The 25942-nt window shown below is 44.8% G+C and overlaps 13 protein-coding genes across 13 annotated transcripts; 4 read left to right on the top strand and 9 right to left on the bottom strand.

Annotated features, from left to right (window-relative positions):
* Nucleotides 1-9: 9 nt before the first annotated feature.
* Nucleotides 10-542, top strand: PHALS_15299 (uncharacterized protein). Its single transcript, XM_024723688.2, has one exon. The coding sequence runs from the start codon at nt 123-125 to the stop codon at nt 333-335; it is 213 nt and encodes a 70-aa protein (XP_024574640.1). The 5' UTR covers nt 10-122; the 3' UTR covers nt 336-542.
* On the bottom strand, nt 541-2580 carry PHALS_08354 (gh30 glucocerebrosidase glucosylceramidase precursor; the record flags this gene model as incomplete). The annotated part of the gene is made up of 2 exons (XM_024723687.1): nt 541-2357; nt 2463-2580. 2 exons carry the CDS (start codon nt 2578-2580, stop codon nt 541-543), a joined length of 1935 nt encoding a protein of 644 aa, XP_024574639.1.
* A 607-nt stretch (nt 2581-3187) lies between these two features.
* Nucleotides 3188-4549, bottom strand: PHALS_08353 (tubulin alpha chain; the record flags this gene model as incomplete). Its single annotated transcript, XM_024723686.1, has 1 exon — nt 3188-4549. The coding sequence occupies one exon, from the start codon at nt 4547-4549 to the stop codon at nt 3188-3190; it is 1362 nt and encodes a 453-aa protein (XP_024574638.1).
* Nucleotides 4550-4871: 322 nt separating this feature from the next.
* On the top strand, nt 4872-5789 carry PHALS_08352 (cmgc cdk cdk7 protein kinase; the record flags this gene model as incomplete). The annotated part of the gene is made up of 1 exon (XM_024723685.1): nt 4872-5789. One exon carries the CDS (start codon nt 4872-4874, stop codon nt 5787-5789), a length of 918 nt encoding a protein of 305 aa, XP_024574637.1.
* Nucleotides 5790-5940: 151 nt separating this feature from the next.
* On the top strand, nt 5941-7006 carry PHALS_08351 (methyltransferase wbscr22; the record flags this gene model as incomplete). Its single annotated transcript, XM_024723684.1, has 4 exons — nt 5941-5973; nt 6044-6203; nt 6283-6788; nt 6872-7006. 4 exons carry the CDS (start codon nt 5941-5943, stop codon nt 7004-7006), a joined length of 834 nt encoding a protein of 277 aa, XP_024574636.1.
* A 136-nt stretch (nt 7007-7142) lies between these two features.
* PHALS_08350 (polymer-forming cytoskeletal) lies at nt 7143-7754 on the bottom strand (the record flags this gene model as incomplete). Its single annotated transcript, XM_024723683.1, has 1 exon — nt 7143-7754. The coding sequence occupies one exon, from the start codon at nt 7752-7754 to the stop codon at nt 7143-7145; it is 612 nt and encodes a 203-aa protein (XP_024574635.1).
* Nucleotides 7755-7988: 234 nt separating this feature from the next.
* Nucleotides 7989-10401, bottom strand: PHALS_08349 (gamma-glutamylcysteine synthetase; the record flags this gene model as incomplete). Its single annotated transcript, XM_024723682.1, has 3 exons — nt 7989-8056; nt 8130-8492; nt 8577-10401. The coding sequence occupies 3 exons, from the start codon at nt 10399-10401 to the stop codon at nt 7989-7991; spliced, it is 2256 nt and encodes a 751-aa protein (XP_024574634.1).
* A 260-nt stretch (nt 10402-10661) lies between these two features.
* On the top strand, nt 10662-12278 carry PHALS_08348 (Cactin; the record flags this gene model as incomplete). Its single annotated transcript, XM_024723680.1, has 1 exon — nt 10662-12278. The coding sequence occupies one exon, from the start codon at nt 10662-10664 to the stop codon at nt 12276-12278; it is 1617 nt and encodes a 538-aa protein (XP_024574633.1).
* Nucleotides 12279-12493: 215 nt separating this feature from the next.
* PHALS_08347 (myosin-like protein) lies at nt 12494-17141 on the bottom strand (the record flags this gene model as incomplete). Its single annotated transcript, XM_024723679.1, has 4 exons — nt 12494-16558; nt 16646-16813; nt 16899-17054; nt 17121-17141. 4 exons carry the CDS (start codon nt 17139-17141, stop codon nt 12494-12496), a joined length of 4410 nt encoding a protein of 1469 aa, XP_024574632.1.
* Nucleotides 17142-19143: 2002 nt separating this feature from the next.
* On the bottom strand, nt 19144-20240 carry PHALS_15298 (uncharacterized protein). Its single transcript, XM_036407361.1, has one exon. The coding sequence runs from the start codon at nt 19838-19840 to the stop codon at nt 19655-19657; it is 186 nt and encodes a 61-aa protein (XP_036263069.1). The 5' UTR covers nt 19841-20240; the 3' UTR covers nt 19144-19654.
* A 1471-nt stretch (nt 20241-21711) lies between these two features.
* On the bottom strand, nt 21712-22037 carry PHALS_08346 (uncharacterized protein; the record flags this gene model as incomplete). Its single annotated transcript, XM_024723677.1, has 2 exons — nt 21712-21957; nt 22029-22037. 2 exons carry the CDS (start codon nt 22035-22037, stop codon nt 21712-21714), a joined length of 255 nt encoding a protein of 84 aa, XP_024574630.1.
* Nucleotides 22038-24109: 2072 nt separating this feature from the next.
* Nucleotides 24110-24640, bottom strand: PHALS_08345 (retrotransposon protein; the record flags this gene model as incomplete). Its single annotated transcript, XM_024723676.1, has 2 exons — nt 24110-24343; nt 24413-24640. The coding sequence occupies 2 exons, from the start codon at nt 24638-24640 to the stop codon at nt 24110-24112; spliced, it is 462 nt and encodes a 153-aa protein (XP_024574629.1).
* A 38-nt stretch (nt 24641-24678) lies between these two features.
* On the bottom strand, nt 24679-25844 carry PHALS_08344 (retrotransposon protein; the record flags this gene model as incomplete). Its single annotated transcript, XM_024723675.1, has 3 exons — nt 24679-25542; nt 25603-25708; nt 25771-25844. The coding sequence occupies 3 exons, from the start codon at nt 25842-25844 to the stop codon at nt 24679-24681; spliced, it is 1044 nt and encodes a 347-aa protein (XP_024574628.1).
* Between the last annotated feature and the right edge of the window lie 98 nt (nt 25845-25942).

The raw sequence follows: 25942 nt of genomic DNA, 5'->3' as shown, positions 1-25942 counted from the left end.
AGCTTAATATTGGTCAATCCCCGCAGCACCGCTTATATTTTCGGACAGAGGAAGTACGCATCACTCAAATGCTCTCTAATTTTTAGGGCTGGATTCGATAGTCAGCTCTGGCCTCTGTCAAGATGATTGAAATCAAAGATATTGATCCAGTGTCAGTGTGGTCCGAAAAACAAATTAGTTTGTTCAGCTCAGTGAATGGTCATGCCGTGAACGTACTCGCCAACAGTCAAATGTGTATAGATCAATCGTGTTCAGCGTTGCACGCTCTTAAAGTTGTTCAGCGCCTGCAGAGCGAATATCGGCTTGATGATCGACAAATTGTATCGAATACCTAAATTTTTCAGAACTAAAGTATTATATATGTTATGAAGTGGCCGGAATTACGCTAATCAGTGTCGTAGTGTTTGATTAATCCGTATGGTCTGTCAACGAGTCAATGTTTTGCTCAAAGCGTTAGCTCTACTTGTGATGGAACCAGCTACTTCGTATATCAAATGCATATATCAGTTTATTGTTTGTTTTGTCCATCGTGTTTGACCCTCACATCCACATGTAGGTACGTATAGCGCCCTTAGGAAAGCTAGTATCTAGTACCATATCACCGACGTGAATCTCAAAGTCAGCTGCTTCCGTGTTTTCATTCAGCACAACAAGCACCTTGCGACCTTCAGGAGTCACGAATGCACTAGCCTGCACAAATGAGTACCCTCCCGTCGCACATTGATCGATCATTGAAGCCTGGGAACGCAACGTGCCGTCCTCTTGATTAAACGTCCACTGTTGGTAAGGTACAATTTCAGCTTGGCAAGGATAGGCGACGATTCGAACACCATTTTGAGTTGATCCATGATTCAGTGACAAACAAAGGTCATTCACACGGATGCGTCTAGTAAGCTCTTCAAACGTCCACGTCTGCTGCGTGTACTTGCACTCAACCATTTGAATCTCCTTGCCTTGCCACTGTGTATCAACTAAACTTACGCAGAAACCAGAACCCGTCACTTCAATCTTGCCATCATCCGTCATGTGCATCGACTGGCGCGCACTACCATCACATGAACTAAGAGCAGCAGGATACGACCACATGAGCTGAGCATCACCGGGCTTCTCAAAACGAGCAGCTACGTGCGTTTTAACACGACGTGAACCAACAGGAATATACTTCGAAAAGTGCTGGATAAAGTAATACATGGGCTGAATCTTAAAATCCGAGCCGTCTTCCGTCAAAATGATGGGGGCATCGCAGTTGTTGCCTTGGTGGTTTGGTCCACCTTTGTGGTCCAATAACAGATTCCAATCAACCCACCCGACGACATTATTGTTTAAATCCGTCATAATGTCGTGGCCGTACCGTTGAGCACGGAACCAGGCAGCATCTCCGAATGCAACACCAGGACAATTGCAGCTTTCTGTTGCTAGCATAAAGCGATTTGGATCAATGTAGTGCGTGTCGTTCAATCGTTCGTGATACGCCACTCCATCCATGTAGCGCTCCAAGTCGTACCAGTGAAAAGCCATACCACCAACATATTGCCTTGCAGTAGGGTGATTGTAAATTGTCTCGGCCCAATGTCGCACACTAGCACGGTTATGGTCAAATACCATGAGCGTAACCTCAGGATGATCACGTTTGAGAACGGGGCCAAGGAAGTCGCCGATAAATTCTGCCTGATACGATGCGTTATACATACATGCTTCCCACGGCGCGGCAAACTCAGGCTCGTTTTGAGGAGTGAGACCCCAAAATGAAATTCCGTGTTGTTTGTACGCAGAAATGAATTTGGAGAAGTACAACGCCCACGGCGCGCGCACGTCGTCTTTCAAACCCACAGGATCCAATGAACCAAGCATGCTCGGGGTATACTTGGCGTTACCGCGTTTCATCCAAGCTGGTGGACTCCATGGAGCCAGAAATAGTTTTAATCCTGGTTGACGCTTCAAAGCACGTTGGATAAACGGAATCAGCACTTCTTGATCACGCTTAACGCTCATATCAAAGTGCAGCAGCTTTGAATCGTTCAGAACATCATCAAAATTGTACGAACTAATCGAAAAATCACATGAGCCCATTGGAACGCGGCCAAATGTGTACGCACTGCCCAACTCCTCGTCAAAATAGAGTGTAAGCACATCTTCTTGTTTATCTAATGGCAATTTCTGGAACTGCAATGCTGCGGCCTCAGTAAATGCACCTCCAAATCCCATAATTTCTTGAAATCGAATGTCTAAATCGATGCTGATGTACGAATTTGTGTTTTTTAAACCGCCACGCTTCCACTTCAATCCGCTCACAGATTCCATCATTCGCGTGGTATTGTCAACATACCAGCTTTGAAAACAAGTAACTTCTGCGTCCTCTGCAAAAGCATTTTTTAACTTGTAAGCTCGTGATCTCATCATTGCAACCACTCCATCATCATGTACTGTTGAGATCTTAATCAAAGCAAAAAAACTACAGATACCACAGATTGCAAGTCCAAGTAAACTCCATTTCACAAAAGTGCGGCGTTTGGAATTATTCCGATATTTATGCCGCTCATCCACTGCTAAGTCAGTTGTTCCATAAAACGAAACATCCATTTTCGAAGGTCGATTTGTGTTGTTCGTAGCACTTTAAGAATTGAATGAAATTATGATATTCTTTCACCACACGTCGGATTGATCCCACGTCCGTTGCTGAGAGAAGAAATTCGATCGAAAACGCGTCAAATGCTCGTCAATCCGTTGACACGGGGGTTATATTAATACGCGTCGACCTGTCGTCAAAACAGAAAGAATAACGGTTTTTGCACAAACAGTCAACCTGTTGAACCATTTTGGTCCTGTCTATCTTGACTTATTATTTTGGAAAAACTGCACCAGAAATAAGCTTTTACTGTAATTAAAACGGCACTACAATCTTCTAGCAATGAATTAAACCTGCTTTCCAAACCAGATAAATAGTTGGTTATATGTATGTGAGACAAAGCAAAAGGCACCACGGCAGAAACCGTTGATCTGACCGTTCATATACCTTGGGATCAAATGAGGCACCCATCGACATCTACCAAATTGACAAAAAATGTGTGATACAAAATTTACGTGATATATACAAGTGTACGTATGCGATGGCATAAAGTTTTAAAGGCTTATATTATATTTTCGTTTTACCAGATTGAGAGCTTGTTAACTTTTAGCTAGCTTCCAACTAATACTCCTCACCAAGTTCCTCCTCCTCGCCCTCACCTTCAGCGGTTTCAGCAGAAACCTCTTCATAATCCTTTTCTAAAGCAGCAAGATCCTCTCGAGCCTCAGAAAACTCACCTTCCTCCATTCCTTCACCAACATACCAGTGGACAAAAGCACGCTTGGCATACATCAGGTCGAACTTGTGATCGATTCGCGAAAATACTTCAGCAATCGCACTAGTATTTGAAATCATGCACACAGCACGTTGAACACGAGCCAAATCACCACCTGGCACCACAGTAGGTGGTTGGTAATTAATACCACACTTGAATCCCGTAGGACACCAGTCAACAAATTGAATCGTGCGTTTCGTCTTAATCGTAGCAACCGCTGCATTAACGTCCTTCGGTACAACATCACCACGGTACATCAGACATGCAGCCATGTATTTACCATGACGGGGATCACATTTTGCCATCATTGATGCAGGCTCAAACGCACTATTAGTAATTTCAGCCACCGACAGCTGCTCGTGATAGGCTTTTTCGGCTGAAATGACAGGAGCATACGAACTAAGCATAAAGTGAATACGTGGGTATGGCACTAAATTCGTCTGAAACTCTGTAACATCAACGTTAAGCGCTCCGTCAAAGCGCAGCGATGCTGTAAGCGACGAAATCACTTGGGCAATCAGTCGATTTAAGTTAGTGTAAGTCGGCCGCTCAATGTCCAACGAACGACGGCAGATGTCGTAAATTGCCTCGTTGTCAAGCATCACAGCCACATCTGTGTGTTCTAACAACGAGTGTGTAGATAGAACCGAGTTGTACGGCTCCACAACAGCTGTAGACACCTGTGGCGACGGATAGATCGTAAAGCCCAATTTACTTTTGCGACCATAATCAACCGATAGACGTTCGAGCAACAAAGCCCCAAGACCAGATCCAGTTCCACCTCCTACGGCGTTAAAGACCAAAAAACCCTGCAAACCGGTACAATTATCGGCCAGCTTACGGATACGATCGAGCACCAGATCAACAATTTCTTTACCAATAGTATAGTGACCACGCGCATAATTATTCGCGGCGTCCTCCTTGCCCGAAATGATTTGTTCCGGATGATACAGTTGACGGTACGTACCAGTACGTACTTCATCACAGACACTAGGCTCAAGGTCCACCAGCACAGCACGCGGGACATGCTTGCCGGCACCAGTCTCGGAAAAGAACGTATTAAATGCGTCATCTCCGCCACCAATGGTCTTATCACTGGGCATTTGGCCATCAGGCTGAATCCCGTGTTCTAAACAGTAAAGCTCCCAGCATGCATTGCCTGTCTGGATGCCGCCTTGACCGAGGTGGATCGAAATAACTTCACGCATGATGAAAGATGTCGGGATATAAAGTTTAAGAGAATAAAAGACGGCGAAAGTTGCAGCTAATAAAACAACGAGGAAGCTGGTTGAAGAAGCTTACTCGGGGTTTCTTGCTGGGGAGGATATTCGAGAATGAATAATTTCAGGTGTTCAATGCTTTGAGGATCTTGGCTGAAACGACGCGCTCTTTCCCAAGAGGCAGGATGCGTTTTTAACGGTAATAAACCGTTTTGAAGTATTTTTTAGCTTTGAGATATTTTATTTAGTAAGGCTGATTAAAATAGAATGAAATCTGCATCTAGCGTACACCACATCAAATTGAAGCTAAATGGAGCGCTACGATCGTGGAGAGGTTTTAGGTGAGGGTACGTTCGGTATTGTGTACGCTGCTGTGCAGAAGAGTACGGGACGTCGTGTGGCCATTAAGCAATTTAAACGTGGTAAATTTAAGGATGGTGTCGACTTTACGGCTTTGCGAGAGGTTAAATTACAGGCAGAACTGAAGCACGTGAACGTTGTGGAGCTGCTCGATGTATTTGTTGCCAACGATACGATGAATGTCGTGTTCGAGCTGTTACCAAGTAATCTAGATGACATCATCAAAGACAAGGCGGTGGTCCTTACGGCTGCTGATATCAAGTCTTATATGCAGATGCTACTTAGAGGACTCGCCTACTGCCACGAGAATTACGTGCTGCATCGCGATCTTAAGCCTGACAACTTGCTTATTGGGCCTGACGGTCACGTCAAGATTGGTGATTTCGGTCTGGCTAGAATATATGGAAGCCCAAATCGAAATATGACGTCGATGGTTTGTACCATTTGGTACCGGCCGCCTGAGCTGCTCTTTGGTGCGAGAGAGTATAGCGGCTCTGTGGATATGTGGGGAGCTGGGTGTATTTTTGCAGAGCTAATGCTACGAGTCCCATATTTAACAGGTTTGAATGAGCTAGATCAACTTGGAAAGATTTTTCATGCACTTGGTACACCAACTGAAGAAGAGTGGCCCGGCATGAGTTCGTTGGCTAATTATGTAGAGTTTACTCCAAGCGCAGCTCCTCCACTTGCATCAATTTTCTCTGCGGCGTCTGAAGACGCTTTGGATCTTCTGGCCAAGCTGCTAAGATATAATCCCACTGATCGAATTTCTGCAGCAGAGGCATTAAAACATCCGTACTTTGCCAACTCACCAGCTCCTACTCCAGTTGAAAAGTTGCCATCAACACCAGCCTTACCACAGACATAAAGCACCCGAAATATATATGAAATGTAACTAAAATACTGCCGAAATAATCGTTAGCCTTATTTAGCACTGATTGTATCATTGTCTTAAGAAATGATATTAGGAATTAACATTTCTCTGAAGTAATAAGACATAAACTCAACACATTACAGGCATGAGTCGTCCTGAGCACATCTCTCCGCCAGAAGTACGTACAGCAGCCAAAGCTTTGCAATCGATTTACTCCATCATGACCACGCATTGCATATTGATTGTAGCTTTATTACGATGAAAAAGAAGCAGCCAAGTACAACTCGAGCTCGCGAATTGTGAAGGTGCAGCAAGAGTTATCAAATCGCGCCATTGAACTCTTAAACTTGCCCGAGGGCAAAGAAGCTTTTGTATTAGACGTTGGCTGTGGAAGTGGACTGAGCGGAGGTTTGTCAATTAATTATTACTAGTAAGACTTCTCGTCCACGTGACAATCAATTGACTATTCGAGTTTTGATGGGCATAGTGGCGTTGGAGGAACACGGTCACGCTTGGGTTGGCGTGGATATCAGCAAAGACATGTTGGACATCGCTTCTGAGCGAGATAGCAGTGGTGATGTGTTATTACAAGATATGGGTGGAGGTCTTCCGTTTCGTCCTGGTGTGTTCGATGGATGCATCAGTATATCAGCTATTCAATGGCTCTGCTATTCGGACAAGAAAGAGCACACGGCACGAAAGCGTCTGACGCGATTTTTTACTTCACTATACACGTGTTTGAAGACTGGCAGTCGCGCTGTGTTGCAACTTTACCCAGAGACGCCCGAACAGATGGAAGAGATTTCAGGCACTGCTATGCGTTGCGGATTCTCTGGCGGTCTTGTTATTGACTTTCCTAACAGTGCGAAGGCCAAGAAATTTTTTTTGTGCCTATTTGCTGGATATACTACGCAGCAGCAAGTACCGCAGGGTCTTGGAACAGGAGTCAATGCTAATCAGGTCACGTACGAAGGACGCGGCAAGATCCAACGCGTACGGTCGCTGTATAGTTTACATTTTATGCGTTCATCATGATATTCAGGTCGACTCAATTGCTTGTTTTGCTATATACACAGAATCGTCGAGGAAAGGGTGATTCTATCAAGAATAAGGACTGGGTGCTGGCCAAGAAGGAGCGCTATCGCAAACAAGGCAAGAAGGTGAAGGCAGACAGCAAATTCACGGGTAGAAAGCGGCCTGGGAAATTTTAAGGCTACGTAAACCAGAGTGTTACATACAGCGCAACAATTAAAGGGTATAGAACAAAGAGATTTATGCGAAGATTTTTATTATAGTTGTCCCGTTACTCTCTAATGTTCTATTGAGCAGTAATCTCGACCTTCTCCATTATGAGCTTTGAGACGTACCATGTGATACGTCGACCTTCACAATCTCGCCTTTATCATTGATCTTCTCCGGTGCTTGTGGGTTTACATTTAACTGTCCCACAACGATGCACTCTGGCTCAATCTTAATAGTCTTGGCGGTAATATTGCCGAAAATTTGACCCTTGTCTCGCACCGAAATCTTCTCGACATTGATGTTACCGATGATTCGGCCACCAGCAATGAACACCTCCTTCATGTTATCAACATTTCCAAAAAGGGCACCACGTGATCCGATGACAAGCGATCCCTTAGAATTCAATTTGCCTTCAAACTCACCTTCGATTCGTAATAGACGTTCAAAACTCAATTCACCTTTCATCTTCACGGCTGCACCAATCGTAGTCTCTGGTTCAGCATCGACAATAGGCACTTTCACTTGACGCGTAGCCGAGTACGTTGGTGTCATAGGAGGTGACCCACTTTGTCGATTAGCATGGTAGCGACCTCGACGAATTGGAGATTCGTAATCCTGGTCTACGTACGTATCATCGGAAGAGTCGGCGGGAGCCGATGGTGCGTTAGCTCTTTTGACCTTTGGTGGTGGATTGCGTGGCTTAGGTCCGTCCTCCATTGCAGAACTTATACGTTATCTTGACGCTGCAGCTTTAAAGATTAGATTCGAGACACTTATCGAAAAAACTTGATGTTTTATCGAGAGAACTGTCACACGCAGGCAGAGATATTGACGAGATCGTCTGGAAGACGTAGCAAGACCCTTTTAAAGCTACAAAACTTTTCTTTATAGCACAGGTTGCCGTTTCCTGAAAACTGGCATGCTCGTAAGAATAGAGTGTCGTCTTCCCATCTACATGTATTGATAGCATTCGTCTAATTTAATCGAATCCAAATCATCTAAGAACAAAAAGATGAAAGCTAATATATATTCGTTTAGTGCGAATCAGATCTTCGCTTGCAGCGCACCTTGTAGACTAGCAGTCACACGTACGGTGTGCATTTGATGTAGTACGTGTCAAATATCGTTGAAGTAATGCCTGGCGCTTTTCCGTAGCAACTCCACTACTTTTTAGTGGCACATGGTAAGCAGCATGCCCTCGTACAGGGGCGACTTTAAACTCACCCAGCAGTTCTGGGCACTGCTTCAGACCTTCACCAATCTGCTGACACTCATTCAGCAAGTCAAAGGCTGTCGAATGGGGTACAACAGAATCGTGGCGATAGTCTGGGTGGGCGCGTACAAAACGACGCATCCAAGTGGCCGCTGTCGGTAATTCGCCCGTTGCGCGTTTTTTAATGAGGCTCATATACTTTTCAACAAGTGTTCTAGTGGCTTCGTCGCACTCTATGTAGTCTAAGTAAGCAAAAACAAGAGGAATGAGACCGGGGAAGTACGAGCCCTTGCCCAGCATAATTTCAGCTATTGTCATAAGCTCACTGCGGTCTGGATCGTCATGCAGATGGCATGGACCCGAAGAGCCACAATCATCGACCTCAGGTGGAGCCATATGGCAACGAAAGTGAAATTTTTCGTCTAGCACCGAATTCACACGATGAGCTGCCTCCATGTTATCATTCACTTTGGATAGCGGAATGTACAAATTCAAGTCGAACGTGAGAATTACGCGGGACAGAAGCGCGATGAATACCGTAAAGGCCGCGTTTTCAAAATCAGTAAGTTGAATCTCCATCGAGCGAAATTCTGTCCGCCAACCTATGTGAGGGCCTGGAACATTTGACCGAGCCGGCGGAGGCGGTTTCCAACGAACAGTCTGCCAGTTTGTCGACTGAATGTTTTCAAAATGGTCCGTTTCATGCTCATTGTCTAAATGCAATCGCTGCTTGTAAATGACAAGTGGGTCACGGATAAAAAGGTGCGAGATATGAAGCGCTAAGAGCCGATCCACGCCCGCCTCGATCAGAGTCTCGTAAGATGCTTCATCGTATGGAACACTAACATCGTTGTACTTGTCTGTGGACGTATGCGGGTCTTCACCTTGTTTGTGGTTGCAAATGAAGGTTGAAATGCCTTCATACCGTGATTTTGGTAAACGTTTAACGCCATTACCAGCCATCTTGGCGTACTGCGCAATAATATCTGGACTTGCAGGTGGTAGGGCTTCGCCCAGCTCTTGAGGTGTTCGATCATCCACCGCAGCAGAAATTGTGGCCCAGCGTACATCTGTATCAGCTAGCCGACCCTTTAAAATGGGCGTTGCAGCCGTAAGACCTAGCAAAATAGGCGAGAGTACTCCTAAATGATCGTACAGGTGCCTCGACTCTCCCACGTTTTTGGCTTGAAAAGTTACTTGCAAGCAGCACATGCCCATACCAAAAGCCATGCAATCCATGTGAATAAAGCCTGGAAACGGCTCTACTGTGTGGTCAGTATTCGCCGCGCGTTTCAAAGGTGACGTCAACAGTGTCGGTGTTTTCGACTCAGCATTCTCCTCCGAATCCGTCATTGGAGTCGGTGACATAGGAGCTGAACTGCGTGGACTCGTAGCTGGCGTCACCTTTTTGGTTTCATACTTTGGCCTTGATCTTTCTGCATTCCACGTCGCTTGTTCCTCCACTTGTCTGGCCTCTGTATACACGTCCTGAAAAATTGGGACACGAATATCTACCTTCCTCGTACGACGCTGCCGAATATTTCTCGTAAGCGTAGCGAAACGCGGGTGTGGATTAATGACTGCATCGCTGACATAGTCCGACATAGCTACAGGACCGTGAGGTTGACTAAACGGCATAGTGAAGTCACCAACGCCCATCATCGGAAACGCTGTGACGGACGGTGCGATCTCGTCCTCTTTCAGCAACGCTAGCAATCGCGCACGTCGCAAGCGCATATTGTCTTCTACTTTTCGAAGGTCACTTGTAAGGCCGCCGTAGGGTGCACTTGGTGTTCCTTCAATCATCCAGGCACCGTACTCGGGCACCCAGTTACAACCATCTACGTAAGGCCCAACAGCAGCTGTAGGACTCCCAGGTTCACGACCATGCTGCTCCGATTTCTTTTCTTTGATCTGTAGCTGATGCAAGATCTCAGCGCCACGTAAAGCCAATCGCACACGCTTTGTCTCCTTGTCCATATGAAATACGCCATACTCGAGCTCATCGCCCCATTTTAGCTCGTCGCCTTCAATATCTTTGACACGGTGATATATGTGTAAGAACTGGTCAATGCCCTGTGTGCGTACATGTTGGAGCCACTCTAGCGCATCTGGCCAGTCTAACGGACTGCCCTCAACGAGTAGACCCATATTAGATTCGAATTTGTCAACCCTTATAGAACCAATTAATTGTTCTTGACTCCAAGAAATTTGGAAAAAAAGAGCATTAATGCGTAAATTATACTCCGCCTATCAGTCAGTCACTACTGATACCGGGAGATGATATCGGTAAGTGCTGGTAGATTACAAAAACAAATTAACATAAATCAATTCTATTATCATTTTTTTTCAAAATAGAAAATTAGTACCGAAATTCAAACTGTGATATTCGACACCATACAAATCTTACCATGCCTCGCTCAGACGACAAGAGCAGTTCGAGGCAGCGCCGCCACGACAAAAAGAGACATAAAAAATGTCAGCGTCTCGATTCTGAATCAGAGAATGAGATAGAGGCACGTAATGAGCGTAAGGCACGTAAAAAATCGGCTAAGATGCTGGCGAGTTTAGGTTATTCGGACGAAACAAATCCGTTTGGTGACTCAAGTCTAAGTCAGCCGTTTGTGTGGGGTAAAAAGTATGAGGATAAAGGCAAGGGTAAGCCTTCTATCAAGGAGCTTAAAAAGCAACAACTACAACGTGTGGATGAGATTCGAAAAGCTCGAAAACGTCGCGAGGATCGTGAAACTGAACGCGAGGAGATGGAGCGACTAAAGAGCGAAGAAATGCGCTTAAAAGACGCTGAACAGTACGAAGATTGGCAGCAAAAAGAAGAGCAATTTCACTTGAAACAAGCAAAGGTACGTAGCCAATTACGAATTCGGGCCAATCGAGAAAAACCTGTGGATCTATTAGCCAAGAATTTGCTATTAGTATCGGCTAAACACGGCAAAAACGGCGAAGACGAGTTTTTTAAAAAAGAAATTGGACGTATACAGGTAGAACATAGACGACCGCATGCTATTGTAGAGATCTTGTCGATGAATGAGCTTACAGAGTTGCAGCACGATATTTGTACTTATGAAGAGCTGGAAGAGAGCGGTAATGGTGGAAAGAATGCCGAATTTTGGCAATTGATGAAAATTGTGTGTGATGATCGAATTCAACGCTTGAAAAAGTCGCAAAATGAAGGACGAGCAGATAGAGAGGCTATTCATGATTCGGTGAATGAAAGTATCAAGGAAATGCTGAAGGGGAAGGATAAAGAAGGTCTTGAAAAGCTGAATAGTGATGTAAAAGAAACGATTGCCAGTGTCAGTAACGGGGCGACAGGAGTGGATGTCGACTTTTGGCAAGATGTAGCGCAACAAATTCAAGTTTATCAGGCTCGTGCTCGACTGACTGAACTACATGAAGAAATGTTGAATAAGCTAGCTGATCTCATGGAAGAGCACGAGAAGAACGCTGTAGACACACTGGCTCGTGCACCTGATGATAAATTACATGGTGTAGTGGATGAAAATGGACGTGATGCTGGACTTGTAGCATATGAGATGGAACAGTCGTTTGCTTCTAAGGAGCTTGATGAATCGGAAGAGAAGTTTGGTGAGTCAGAGGAGGTGACAACAGCCGACTCGAGGACAGTTCCGCGATGGAGTGAAAAGTACCAGCCGCGCAAACCTCGGTACTTTAATCGTGTCAAGACAGGCTTCGACTGGAACAAATATAATCAGACGCACTATGATCGTGATAACCCACCTCCCAAAGTCGTACAGGGCTACAAATTTAATCTCTTTTATCCCGACCTTATTGACAAGCAAACAGCTCCTCGATTCTTCTTGGAAAAGACCCACTCGGATGAATTTTGTATCATTCGTTTCTCTGCTGGTCCACCTTATCAAGACATTGCGTTCAAGATTGTCAACCGCGAATGGGAATACTCACACAAACGCGGCTTTAAAAGCGTCTTTGAACGTGGGATTCTCCAACTTTATTTTAATTTCAAGCGTCACAGATACCGTCGATAGGATTCATAGCTTTATCAAACAAAATTTACTTTAAAGTACGTCTTGTTTGTATTAAATGTTTCTTACGTTCATCTTGCTATCATTTTTTATGAAAGCGGGTGCAAGAGTCCACTACCCTATCGACATATTCACTACGCACCATACACTTCGCGTTGCTCTTTGCTGTTCATTTCAATCATCCGCTCAGCTCGGCTGCCTCTTATTTTTGTTGCAGTTTAAAGCTCAATGCGCTTGCCTCCACCACCACTACTGTTACTGGCGTTGCTCATTGTATCACTTGTTTGGCGGCTCTTGTAGCCGTTCCGATCGTACGACCCGCGACGAGCCCGCCCGCGATTCCCGCCATTGTGGTGGTTGCCGCCCGTAAGCGACTGTCTAAGTGAAGTATTTCGCATTCCATCATACGAGTCGTTGCGGTCGTAAGAGCCACGACGAGTGCGATTTCCCTCCACGCTGCCCGTGATCGATTGCCGCGATGATAAACTACGTCGATTTCCATTATCATTGTCCGAACGGTCGTAAGAGCCACGACGTACGCGGCTCTTTGACTTTCCGGTACCGTTCGAAGTACTTTGTCTTACAACCATATTACCTCCGGTAAGCGACAGACGCTGGTTCTGTTGTTGCTGCTGCTTTGCATCCTCCACCATATCGATGCCAAGTGTCACACTAAAGCTCACGCGGTCACTGCTATCCTCAGGCTCACCTTCCAACACAATACCGATCACTTTGGCTGGCGATTCTAACGGACCATCCTCACCTGTAGGCTGACGGATTGCCGTACAAGTGAGGACTGGACTTGCATTAGCTTGCGATGTTGACGTTTCCGACGATGAACCCGTACTGGATATTGAAGAGGAGCGTCGATCTCGACCTTTAATGACCTCTGCGAACGAGAGACGTTCGCCCGTATTTTCAGCTGTAGGAGAGAGAACATTGACAGCTGGCTCCTCTTCCGGGCCGGCGCTGGGGATCTCTCGAATGTTGACCACACGAGAGGACTTAGACGTCTCATGAGTAAACTTTTTGCTAGACAACGAGTTAGCACGCTTGATAGGCAGGGATAACTGTTGAGTGACCGAAACACTATTATCCGTGGGAGGCGTAGGCGGTTGCAACGTTGAGAGCGGCACGCGCATACCCATCGAGGGCTCCGAGAGCTCGATAGCTTTGGAAGGAGTGGCACTTGTTTTTTGGACGGTCACTTTTTGCTGTGGCTGCTTCGATGACAGCGCTAGCTTTGTCAGGCGAGGTACTTCTTCGCGATGTTTTCGACTTAACTCGGGATCTTGACGCAAAATCAGGCGAAGGCGAGCATTTGCCTTGGCAAGCGCCATGTTTTCACCCTGCAAGTGTTCAGTGTGTTGCTTCAGATGGTCTACCGTATGGCGAAGAGTCTGACGTTCATTAAGGGCCTCGCTCAGCGAACTTTGCATAAGCGTGATCTTCTCCATCACACCAGCATGTTGTGCCTTCAAGTTGCGATGGCCCGTTTTGTATCGAGCAAGCTCACTTTTCAAGGCCTCATTTTCATCCTGCAGCTTCATAGCGCGCTGGTTGGCAGCCGCAAATGATGCTCCGTTCACGTACGCACCTCGTTCCATAACTTCCTTCTCTTTACGTAGCTGTACACCATATGTCTTTAAGTTTGTATTAGCTTCCTTCAAAGCGGCGTTTTCACGACGCAGTTGATCAATCACGAAATCAGCATCTTCGAGAGCTTCTTCGCTACGCATGTGAACTGAAGCACGGCTACCGTACTGCGCTTGCTGTTCGAGTTCAATTCGCGCCTCACGCTCTTGTTGCAGACGTTTTTTAAGCAATTGAATTTGATTTTCAAGTTTTGCGTCTTCTCTTGCCTGCTTTTGCAGACCGGAAAAGGCCTTGACAGCCAGATGCATTCGTACAACGCTTTGCATCGTCCGGATCGCTTTCACTTTCACTTGGTACTTACGCCTTGCCACAAACATCTTGCAAACGTTCTGGATCTGAGTAGCACGGTATTCCTCGCGCATATGCACCAACAACTGGCGAGCACGGTGGCGGCGTACGTATTTCTGAACGCTAATTGCAGCTTTTCGTTGCTTCTTGTACTGCACCATCGCACGGTGGCCACGGTACACCTTTTGCGCCACAAGTGCCGCTTCCTTTATCTTTTGGAAGACAGCCATAGCCATCCATTTCTTCGCGTAGCGCTGAAGCACCACAGCTGCGGCGTTAAATTTACGCGTACGCAGCTCTTCTAGTCCTTCTAGAGCACCTTGGCGAAAGAAAATTCGTGTCTTACCAATTTGATACTCGCTCTCCTTGTCCGGCATCAAATTTGTCAGGAGCTCACGAACAGCAGCAGCAACCTTTTCGTCATTACTTATGTTTTCATTCTCAGTGGCTGTAAGCACAGCAAGTGCATTTGTCGTTGCTGTCAGCGCCACACCACGAAAACGTTCAAGAAACATTGTTTGCATTACACGATTAGGAAACGCCATCCGACTGATTCGCACAGCTTCCACTACACCAGCACATCGAAGCTGCTCCGTTACACGAAGTTTATTAAACACCAACGGACTCTTCTTGCCATTAGGCTTAATGCAGCGGATATAATGAACGTTTGTACGACGAATGTCCTCCATCAGACCATTTAGCTGACTCTTAAACTGCGTACCCACCGTATCTGCAACGATCGAATTTTTGCGCTTCATGACGGAACGACCGTGCAATTCGTTGGCAGCAGTAATAGCATTTGTACCAGGAATTCCCGTCATCGCATCACCCACATGCTCTTCAGGAAAAAGTTTCTTCAAGAACGGTGCTTTTGATTTCTTTATCAATAAAATTAAATCATTTTGCAGTGCATCCGTATTTTTGATTAAAAACCCGTTAGTGTCGTATTGCACAGGACCAGCATAATGTTTGATCACGAAAGCGTCACGAGCAAAGCGTGGACATTCAAATCGGTCGTTATCACTGTAGTGGGCCTTTAGTTTATTCGCAAATGCTGCATCACTACCTTTTGGACGCATACATTCTTCATTTAACAACGCCAAGACACCAAAACGACCTTCCAAGAGTGTCAAAACGTTGACATTGTCTGCAAATTCAATACGTGTCCACGGAATTCCCTCATCTTCATACTCTTGTTGTATTGACTTGAATACATCTTGTGTAAACTTTTGCTGCAATTTTTCATTCGCGTAGTTAATACACAATTGCTCAAACGAATTTTTTTCAAAGATTTCAAACCCAAAAATATCCAATATACAGATCTTATGAGCCACAGTCGCATGCGTGGCACTTGTCGACATATTAACACGGTGAATCAACCATGAAAACATTTGTGAATATAACGCGACACCCAATGCCGTACGAGCTCCTTCTGCTTGTGAGACGTTTAGTGGCACTTCATATGTATCAGCCACAGCTGTCATTTCACGTGTACAAAGCGCAGTGTGCAATTGATTGTCGTCAAATTCAAGTAATTGTGATACGACTTCACTCACGTGTTGATTCTCAGGTGTAGCAGTGAGTTGTGACGCATCATCATTGCCAGGTGTTGACTCAAATTGTAATCGAGAAAGATGTAAGATCGCAGCAACCACCTTAAAAATACTCAGTTGATCCTCTTTCGACACTCCCATAGTTTCCAAACATGACACAGTTTGTTGAAAACGCTTGGCATCTTTCATACCAGCATTCACGTCAATGCCGTTGCTTAAATCTTCTTCATGTGGCCTAATAAATGGAAAATCCTTGGCTTCCAATCCTGTAACCTTAACTTGCGTTGTGACATCCTCTGGAGCAGCCAATAATTGATAAAATATATGATAATTACGTTCGCCGAGTCCTTGGAGCGATACTCTTGATTTTTCCAGCAGATACGTGCGAGAACGAGCTCCAATCAATTGACCACGTGGATCAAATTGTAATTCTGAAAATTTCCCAAATCGACTCGAATTATCATTTCGCGATGTCTTGGCATTACCAAACGATTCCATGAGCGGATTAGCATCGAGCACACGTTCAATAATATTGGCCTCTTTGGCTTGAGCTTCTGTTGTAGACTGACTGCCCGCTGAAGCCAAGTGGGACATTAATATTTTTGTCGTCTCGGTCTTGCCAGCGCCCGATTCTCCACTTACAAGAATACTTTGATTTTCTCCAAAGACACGCATGTGCTGAAAAGCACCAGCACTCGTAGCATAAACATGGGGAGGCAATTCATTGCGATCGCGTTCCATATATTGTTCTTGTAGTTCTTTCGTATAAATATCAAGCCAAGAATACTATTGAAAATTCGAATAATAATTTTTGTTAGTGATACGATAAATCAGACGTAGATGCACAGAGAGTGGGACAGATGGGCAACGTACTGGATTAACAGCAATGCAAATGGCACCAGTATATGTGTAAGGAATTTGTCGCAAAAATCGGTGTTTTAGGTTGAATAGGATGGCAGGCTCGTGTAGATAGTTTAGGCTCACCATGTCCGCACAGCCGTCCTCTGACGTAAGCTCGTTTTGCAACAGCATCAAGGACTTCTATACTCAATTAGAATCAGAAGATCGCATACAACAGTAAGATGGATATATTATCACAAAGCAATGGATAGGCACAAGAGCGTACGTCGATTGTGCGGACGACACCGGCTTCGGGCTGCTTGGACGCGTCCTCTTCGGCCAAATCTCCCTCAATCATCACCTCGATAGTCGTTTCACTCACGACGTGGCCTTTTGTAATAGTGGCCTCTACCCAACTTACTTCTGGGTCTGGCACATAGATCTATTCAAGCCGAAAAGCGATTAAGTCTCGATGTAACCTAGACTTACAACAAAAGCAGTGACGCACCTTTGTTTGCTGGTCTTCCATTATTACGAACGTGTGTGGACGGAAGATGATGACAAGGGATTAAGGATTTGAAAGCTTTCGAACCCTCTAGTCTTGATGCAAGCTTGGAGCTCTCCCGCAAAAGTAGCAATGAGGCGATTACAAAGCCTCGCAGGTGGGCAGGCGGACGGACGGCCTTACCCTAGGCCACCCTCTGTCGTCAAAAAAAATCTCGCCACCGCATAAACCGATGTCCTGGTCAGTCCTGTCTGCCCCCCTTAAATGGTTTATTCTAATACCCGTAAGGCATAGTGAATTTGTCTCTGCCTTCATGAGATAATTTGAAGCATTTTATCAGAAAAAGGAGCTAATATGACCACATTGCTGTAAACAATGCAGATTTTAATGCAAGCCATATCGTTTTATGCGGGATTTAGGTAGTGCACATGAATCTGAGCTGCGAAAAGCTACGTTTGTCGTTACTGTATATCATCGCACAAAATGTAACGACAAAAAAGCTTCTCACCGAACAATGACTCGTTACTGACATTAAATTTTGATGGCTCGTATGTAGGACAATGAAGACGATCTCGCATTACGAAATAATGCTACGATGGTATTGAAGCTGGCAAGATAACCTACCCACAGAAATCAGACATTTGTACAGGTATAGGCCTTGCTTACTCATTCGGCTACATCAAAAAATAATAATAGTTGATTACCACAAAAAGTATTATAGTTCCTCGCAGCAGAATATAACTTTTAAAAGCTATATATTATTGTACTTTCAAGCTAAGTCAAAAATAGCAGTCCGAAGGGTCATAACATATTACGACAGTACCAGGCCGCTGCTTTAATAAATGTTACCACTGTTACCACATGGTTATTGTCGTAGTTTGTCTACATCTTTACTTCTCATACCAATATAAATAGGAGCAATTTATTTGTTTTCACAACATCAGACCAGCGTTTTATCTCTGCAATTTTTCTGATTTAAGTTTAGGTGGGCAGATGTAAGTATCAAGTACTTTACATCGGATAAATAAGTATACAGAAATGAAGCTTTCCACAGTACCGGTATTCTACCCAGGACTAAGCGAGAATTATTGAGGCCTCGAGTGTCGGAACATTCTCGAATAAAGCAAGCTATGATAGATGTTACTATCGATATTATACGTGTATCAGACTACTTACAGCTTTACGATGCGGCTGCGCTCATCACATCAAGCGTACCCAATATTTTTGGTGCAGAGAACGCGCACATGGGTACCGCCCAGGCAGCCGGTCTAAGATATTATTAGTTTTTTTGGGTTGTATGTATCACCGGGAGAGTTTTCGAGCTTAACTCTAACGGTTTGCAACGAAAAATGCTGAAACTTGCACCTGTAGCTCAAATTTTAATTATCAAGAAAACACTGAAAATAAAAAGTTCTTTTAATCCGACACGCTCTGTGAGCAACACAGCAGCAAATTTTTAATTGTTAAGGCTGTACTCTCCTGAATTTCTATCATTCGAAAATTTGCGTGCGACTACCAACGTGTCCCTTTATAACTCGGACGTTTCCTGCACTAACTACAGCTCGAGTCAACACAGAATTAGTTTCTGGGGTCAATCGTTGGAACATTTTGCCGTTCGGGCGTTACTAACTGTTACGATGTATGCCCTCGTAAATCAGTACATCATTTAAAGCGTTCAACATGTTATTCTCTCTAGTCTTCTTTTTACACTGTATGATAACCCTCTTGATACGGAGCATAGATCTAATTCTCATGAGCATCGGCTAGATTGATTTGAAATTATCGAGCTTACGCTTTCTCGTCGGTACCCTTTCATACGCAAGTCTTTTCGTGGCGCAAAGAAATATGTGCACTCGGTATTACTAAAGTCAGCTTGAATAACACCAGAATAAAAAATGGTAGATTTCAACATTCTAACATTCCTTATCTCTGCTACTTCAGGTCACCATCACTCTGATTCTTTGCGTTTCGCGGTAAGTACGAATAATCAAAGTGAATATCATTACATAAGGTATTCATATTGATGGGATCACATGCTTTCATCATCCTGCACCAGCACACTTCAGCGTGAATGTTAAGGCACAAAGCTTGCCCGAGATAACTCCTTAGGTGGTCGGTTGGATACATGGTTTGACGAGCTGTCAGGATTATAAAGCCGCCTGTGCTCAACGATATAAAGCTCTAATTTTCTAACGGAGGCTGGAAAGAGTAACTCGAGTGATTAACTAGCTATAACCTATTTTATCATGGCACCCTGCACAGAGGATGCTTTTTATTCGTCCGTCGGGCACGGAGCTGACGAATTTTTAAGCGCCAAATATTTTAATATCAGGCACTTCAGGTGTTTAAAAGCACTCACTCGAATGAAAGGGTGACATGTTTAACTTGAAGTTAGCCTTGTCAATATCTCAATGTTTCATTACATGAAACCTAAAATGTTAGTAACCCGCATGCCCTGTCAACTGTTCAGGTTTCAACTTCATCTCCTCGATCTCGTACTCAGTAATATTCGTGTTAACGTACCCTCCATGATATTTTCACCGCGGTTGATGTGTAATAGTGTGGCCGGCACATAGCCTAACGTCCGAAATGAGAGCACATTGGTGTCTATGAGAGCATTGAATGGTAGTAGACAAAGTGTATTCAGGATTGTCCGAGTCAAGATCTAAGCATAGTATGAAGAAAAATGCATGCTCAGTGTACGCAATCGACACAGTATTCATTGCATGCCAAACGTTATGTAATTGTCTTTTTAGTCTTGTTCATACTGGCAGAGCCCGAGCGCTGCATGTGTTGGCCAGATCACTTGGCGATGATCTTGATAAGCTGTCACTTTAAATGTAACAACGTAGCAAATACAGTAACAGGTCACGTGCTAATGGCAACGTTCTAATGAGGCACACCAGATGACAGATTAGTGAAGAGAACAATTCGCCGAATATTGTATTGGATATGATAAGGCTGTGTTAAAGTCTTGTGTCATGCTTGATTTAGCCGGTATGAAACTACATCTATTCCGGCTGTACACTATATGCCCTAGAGGCAAAAATTTCGATCTCAATTGTCATCATATATTGACGAGTGGAGGCACTTCAAATCACAACTTATGCAAGAATATCCGCGTTTATCACTACCTGAAAAGCATTTGGAGCAATAAATTTATAAGGAAAAATAATGATGGCGTTTCAAATTTACATCTTAAAGCGATAACATTGTAGAGTGAACAGACAAGGTCTCAAGTCGATAAATATAATTGGAATTTAAGATTCTGGACACTTAAGCTGATGTTGCGTGCATTCGCACTGCATTATTGTCCTGTATAAAAAGCTCAAAGGTTCTGTGAGGTACCAGTTAAGTCATGTCTGGTACGAGATCGAAGAGATTACACTTCGAATGGAAAGGAGCTACGTGGATTAAGATGTTTATATTATTATAGAGCGAATTGATTTTAGATATCACGAAATGAATGCAGTGTAAAGTGCTGCGTATTAAGAGGCTTTCCAAGTCTACGTCTTTTCCAGTGAGTCAAAGCTTTCGCGCTATGACACTGTAGTACATCCGACGGCTGAATAATAATAAAACAGTTCCTTTGTAACAATGGGGCAAAAGCAAGCTCAATTTATGTTTGATGCTACCGTTTGTCAAGCAAACACAGCAGATGGTGGTTCATGACCCGAAAGCGTTTATTGCCCGTCTGAAGGTTTTCGCCAGCTACAAGAATACGCTGGCGAGACACCCTTCGAACCGTATAAATTGGATGTTACGTGAGACTAGCTAGACGTCACGGAGTAGAGCAGAGGAAGGAACGACTAGAGCTAAGATCCCAACGGGAAGCTCAAAGAGTCGTGAAGCGAAGGTCTTGAAGGGAGGTGAAGGTTCAGCAGGGAACCCGAGGCGAGGCTTGAGGAGTAGACGGACGTACCCCGAAGAAGGTAAATTGGAAAGTGAGATTGAAATGGTTAGAGGTCTAAGAATCCTAGTTCACTAAATACCCTGTAGCTAGCTAGTCCAGTTCTTATCTCTTAAACTAAGTATTGAAGATTCTTGAACGTTCTTGTGAAAGATCTTGACAGTTCGATAAATTAGGCACCGATAGCGGTTAACCTTAACCGGGCCGTGATACGAACCGTACTTCATACAATTTTGAAAATAAAAAGAAAGCGTATAGTTGAAGTTGAATTCGAACTACAACGTGGGGTGCAAACATGTTGTTGCTCCAGCCTAGCACGTGCCAGGCTGGCCACTGAGTGGCTAGTTGAGATACTAGCGTGACGCTATAGCGTCGTTACATCCTCCGGGACTTGACTTCTCGTTGATGGTTCGTGAAATCGTCGACGAGAACCTTCCAGTGCGACACATGCTTGATGTCTTTTTCACGCTCCCAGGTTGCTTCATGGTCGGGTAATTCATGCCATTTAACGAGCCATTCGAGTTTGCGATTGAATAGGCGTTTTCGAAGTAATTTTTCAATGATGTGCATCGTGTCGCCGGTTTCTTCATCAATGATCAGTCTGGAGGCCTTGGGGATTGGTCGAGTCTTAAACCGTGATGGGTTTTCAACGTAACAGCTCAGCACATCCACAAAAACGTGGGGTTAAATCGTCTCATGCTTCGCGGGAGTTCCAGCTTGGCAACCTTCGGATTGACCATCTTCAAAATCTCGAAGGGTACAACTTTGTGCAGCAAGCTTAGCACGTTTTCCTTCAATATCTTGAGTCACATGAGCGGATGGAATACGACGTGTATCCAACATGACCATATCTCCCTCCTTGAACGCGATAGACGTTCTCTTCTTGTCGTAATACTTCCTCTGACGTTCTTGGGCTTGGAGAAGGTGTTTCTTAGCCAGATCAATGATTTCTTGACGTCGATCTTGGAATTTTTTGCATATTCAGCAATACCATGATGCACTTGTGCCATGGTGCTCAGATTTGTCAACGAATTCAGCCTTACGTCCTGTGTCAACTTCAAAAGGCGACAAACCAGTTGATGCGCTGACAGGGGTAGAATGAGCGTACTCAATCGTCCCTAAATGATCTGACCAACCACGTCCATGGTACGATACCATGCAGCGTAGAGCATCTTCCAGAACCGAATTCTGGCGTTCAGTCTGTCCATCGGCTTGAGCACGATAGGAGTTTGTCATGTGGAGACGAACTCCCATTAGCTTCGCCAAAGATGACCAAAACTTGGAGATGAACTTAGGATCTCGATCGCTGATGGTAATCCGTGATGGCAAACAACGCAATCGAAGAAGCGGTGTGCAACGTCCCGAGCATCGTCAGTACGATTGCACGCAGAATACTTTGGGCGTTTGGATAATGTGTCAACAATGGTCATGATTGCATCAAAACCCTTGGAGTCTGGTAATCCTGTTACAAAGTCCATAGATACGACAGACCAACATTATTCAGGAATGGGAAAAGGAATTATCTTACCATTCTTGCGAGCATTGCTGTGTTTCCAGCGAGTGCAAGTTTCACAACTTTGCACGTGATCTCGAACATCTTGGTCCAAAGTGGGCCAATGATATCATTGCGCTATGCGAAGGTAAGTTCGATGAGCTCTAGGATGAGCGGCGATGCTGGAATCATGAAAGCGTTCAATGATGGAGGTTCGAATACGGTTGTATCGAGAGTGCGGAACACACAAACACATCATCGTCTGTGACTTGCGGAAAAGCAAATCGTTTTATTTGACAAAAGGCTCTTCCGGATTCTTGAAGCGATCGCCATTATCTGGACAAACCCTGTAACCTGTGGTGAATTCCGTAAGAATTTCATCAGACCAACCGAGCGAGCTCGAATTTTGCGATTGCTGCGTCACATTGGTGAGCATAACCTCACTCACATCGGCAACTGTGCGTGACTGAATAAGCGATACTTGTCGGTAAGCACTTGGATTTGAACAAATGAATTATCAGAACCTTCTGCAAGATTTGCAGCAACCCCCTATCCTCGAAATTGGACAAAAGAGGTTGGTGGAACGATAGATCGATTCACAGTACGGATACCGTAGGGAACTGGACGTCTGTTTCGAGCAGCACGACCTTGGCAACGCGGTGTGCATTGGTGACATGCTACATTGCTCATCGTCATCTCTGAAGGTGGACGAGACAACGCGTCAGCAACCACATTCAACTGACCCTTTACATGATGCAGCTTAAATGTGAATTGCGCAAAAAACGTCAGAAAGCGAGCCAGTTTAGGCGACGCTTTCGGGTGGTGCAAAAACCATTTGCAAGCGGTATTATCTGTATAAATGTCGAATTCTCGACCATAGAGGTAATGACGCCGTTTCTCCAATGCTAACTTGATGGCAAGGAGTTCTTTTTCATGTGATGGCCAATTGACCTCATAAGGTCCCAACTTCTTCGAGAAGAAAGCAATCGGATGATCTTGACCCGAATGAACTTGAGAGAAAACGCCACCCACGCAATACCCGGAGGCATCGGTGGTAACAATAAAGCGTTTCTCGTGGTCAGACAACTTTAACACAGGAGCTTCTTGAAGAGCGGACTAAATTTGCTCAGAAGAACTCGTTTGTTCCGGACCCCAGTCCCAGGTGTATTCTTTCTTGACAAGTGGACCAAGTGGTAAAGCTAGACTGGCGTAGTCACGAATAAAACGACGGTAGTAACCTGCGAGACCCAAAAATCTTTGTAGTTGCTTTTGGTTCGTGGGAGTTGGCCATTTTGCAATAGCTTCTGTCTTGCGGGTGTCAACGGCGAGTCCTTTGGACGAGATAGTGTGCCCAAGGAACTTGATTTCAGTTTGACCGAAATGACACTTGGACAAATGACAAAACAGTTTCTCTTGGTGGATAATTTCGAATAGCGTACGCAAATGCTCAACATGTTCTTCCACACTGGCGGACAAGACACGAATGTCATCGAGGTAGACAACAAAAAAGCTATACTTAGCGAAAAGATTTCTCAGAAGGCTAGACCATACGCGAGGCATACCTGCCATTCCCATAGGGGCGACAGACCACTAATAAGTTTCAGAGTGCGTTCGGAAGGCGGTATACTTGCGACTCTGGAATGCGATACGCATCTGGTGATATCCTTGAGCTAGATCAAGTACAGAGAAGATGACACAACCACTCATTCGATTAGAAATTTCTTCGATGCGAGGCAGTGGAATATTCGGAACAATTGACTGCGAGTTCACGTAGCGATAGTCAATGACCCAACGGATTGGTAATGTTGTGTTTCCAGAGCGTACCTACTCAGAACGAGATAGTTAATGTCCTGAAGTAAGATCTTTCTTTGGGATCCCAAAGGCATTGGATACCCACGGAGGATCAGAGACTTCGATCCAGCCTTTCTTCAACTTTTCCGCGACAAACAGGTCGAGTGCATCCTGTTCCACCTTGGACAGGCGAAACGGACCACGATTGCTTGGGACAGCATCAGGTTTCATTTTCAGTTCGAAGTCAACAGGACGCGAAGGTGGAAGTCCATCCGGAAGCGTTTCTGGAAAGACATCAGTAAATTCTTCCAGCAACTTGGTGATTGGCATGGGAACCGAATCACTCCCCGAGGTGACAGCACAAATATTCACTCGATACACTTCGCCGTAAGCCTTTGTCTTGATTTTGCGTTTGAAATCAATAGCGGCAATTTCCACGGCTTCCTGAGGGAATGGGGTGGCGTTGGTGGTGCATTACGCATGGACGGAAAGAAAAACTCATGCGATCGCCAATCGATGTTAGGTTGGAACTTGGTAAACCAAGGTTTTCCTAAGATGACATCATGTGCGGATTCTAACGGCCATTCCATAACCTGAAGCTTTCGGAAACGATAGCGACCAAAACCTATGGTGGCGATACATTTCTTTACAGAACGAGCTCTCGTAGAAGTTTCATCAAAACGGGTGACTTGTGAAACTCCCGAGGTAGACATATTGTTGACTTGCCCTAGACGAACAACATTGCATTTGGCACCACTGTCGAACATAATGACGACAGGTTTCCCTTCACAAGTCCGTTGTTTACGAATGAGTTCGTTTTCCCTATGCACGGTTGGCAAAGTAGAGGTGGAAAATTCTTCCACTTCAACAACTTCTTCTTCGTCACTTGAAGGTGTGACTGAATTTGAAGTAGACACATTGGTAGCGGCGGCAGGAGAAGAAGAATCGAAGTTTGCAGCAGATTGTTCATGGCGGTTCTGCCGAGTGTACTTCTCCTTGCTCTTTAGCTCGAAGCACTGTTCAATGACATGACCAGGCTTCTTGCAGTATCGACTCTTCTTGCGGGAAGAAGAGGTTGGTGGAGAAGAACGGCGGTATTGGGTACTCTCTGAGTCAATTTCTATTGGCTCGGGTTCGTTCTCTTGAGGACGTGCGGATGCAGATTGTTGTTGCTGGTTACCGTTCGTGTGCAGGCGTGATCGGTCCAGCGAGAAGACCGGAGGACGGTACTTCTTTCCGTGGACATAATGAGATCAATCGTACTCTAATGCAATTTGCATTGCTTGTGACACGATTTTACAGCGACGGTATTGAACTTCTTCGCGCGTAGGACTCATAATTCCACGTGTGAAGTAAGTGATCTTGCCCAACTCGCTCATGTCTGTAACTTTATGATAGCTTCACGCAAACGAGAAAGATATTCCTCTAGGCTTGGACAATTCTTTTGCTCGAGCGCGTACAGTTGATCACGTAGACGTTCTTGCAAATCCGAAGGCACAAATTCCTCGGTCAGTTCGAGAATAAGGTCTTGCATGTCGTTAATCTCACGCTTGTTCAGCTTGTACCAAGCGGCAGCATTTCCTTTGAAATTCGCAGTAGTAATTGCTAAAATTTGAGAACTTTGGGCGTCAT

Source organism: Plasmopara halstedii, assembly GCF_900000015.1.
Source record: "Plasmopara halstedii genome assembly, contig: Scaffold_322, whole genome shotgun sequence".
NCBI classification, from domain to species: Eukaryota; Oomycota; class Peronosporomycetes; order Peronosporales; family Peronosporaceae; genus Plasmopara; species Plasmopara halstedii.
The sequence above is the reverse complement of the archived record's forward strand: the minus strand, read 5'-3'. Positions and strand labels throughout refer to the sequence as shown.

What these genes read in the sequence shown, in the direction of transcription:
- PHALS_15299 (XM_024723688.2), top strand. Translation starts at nt 123, where the DNA reads ATGATTGAAATCAAAGATATTGATCCAGTGTCAGTGTGGTCCGAAAAA.
- PHALS_15298 (XM_036407361.1), bottom strand. Translation starts at nt 19,840, where the DNA reads ATGAATACTGTGTCGATTGCGTACACTGAGCATGCATTTTTCTTCATA.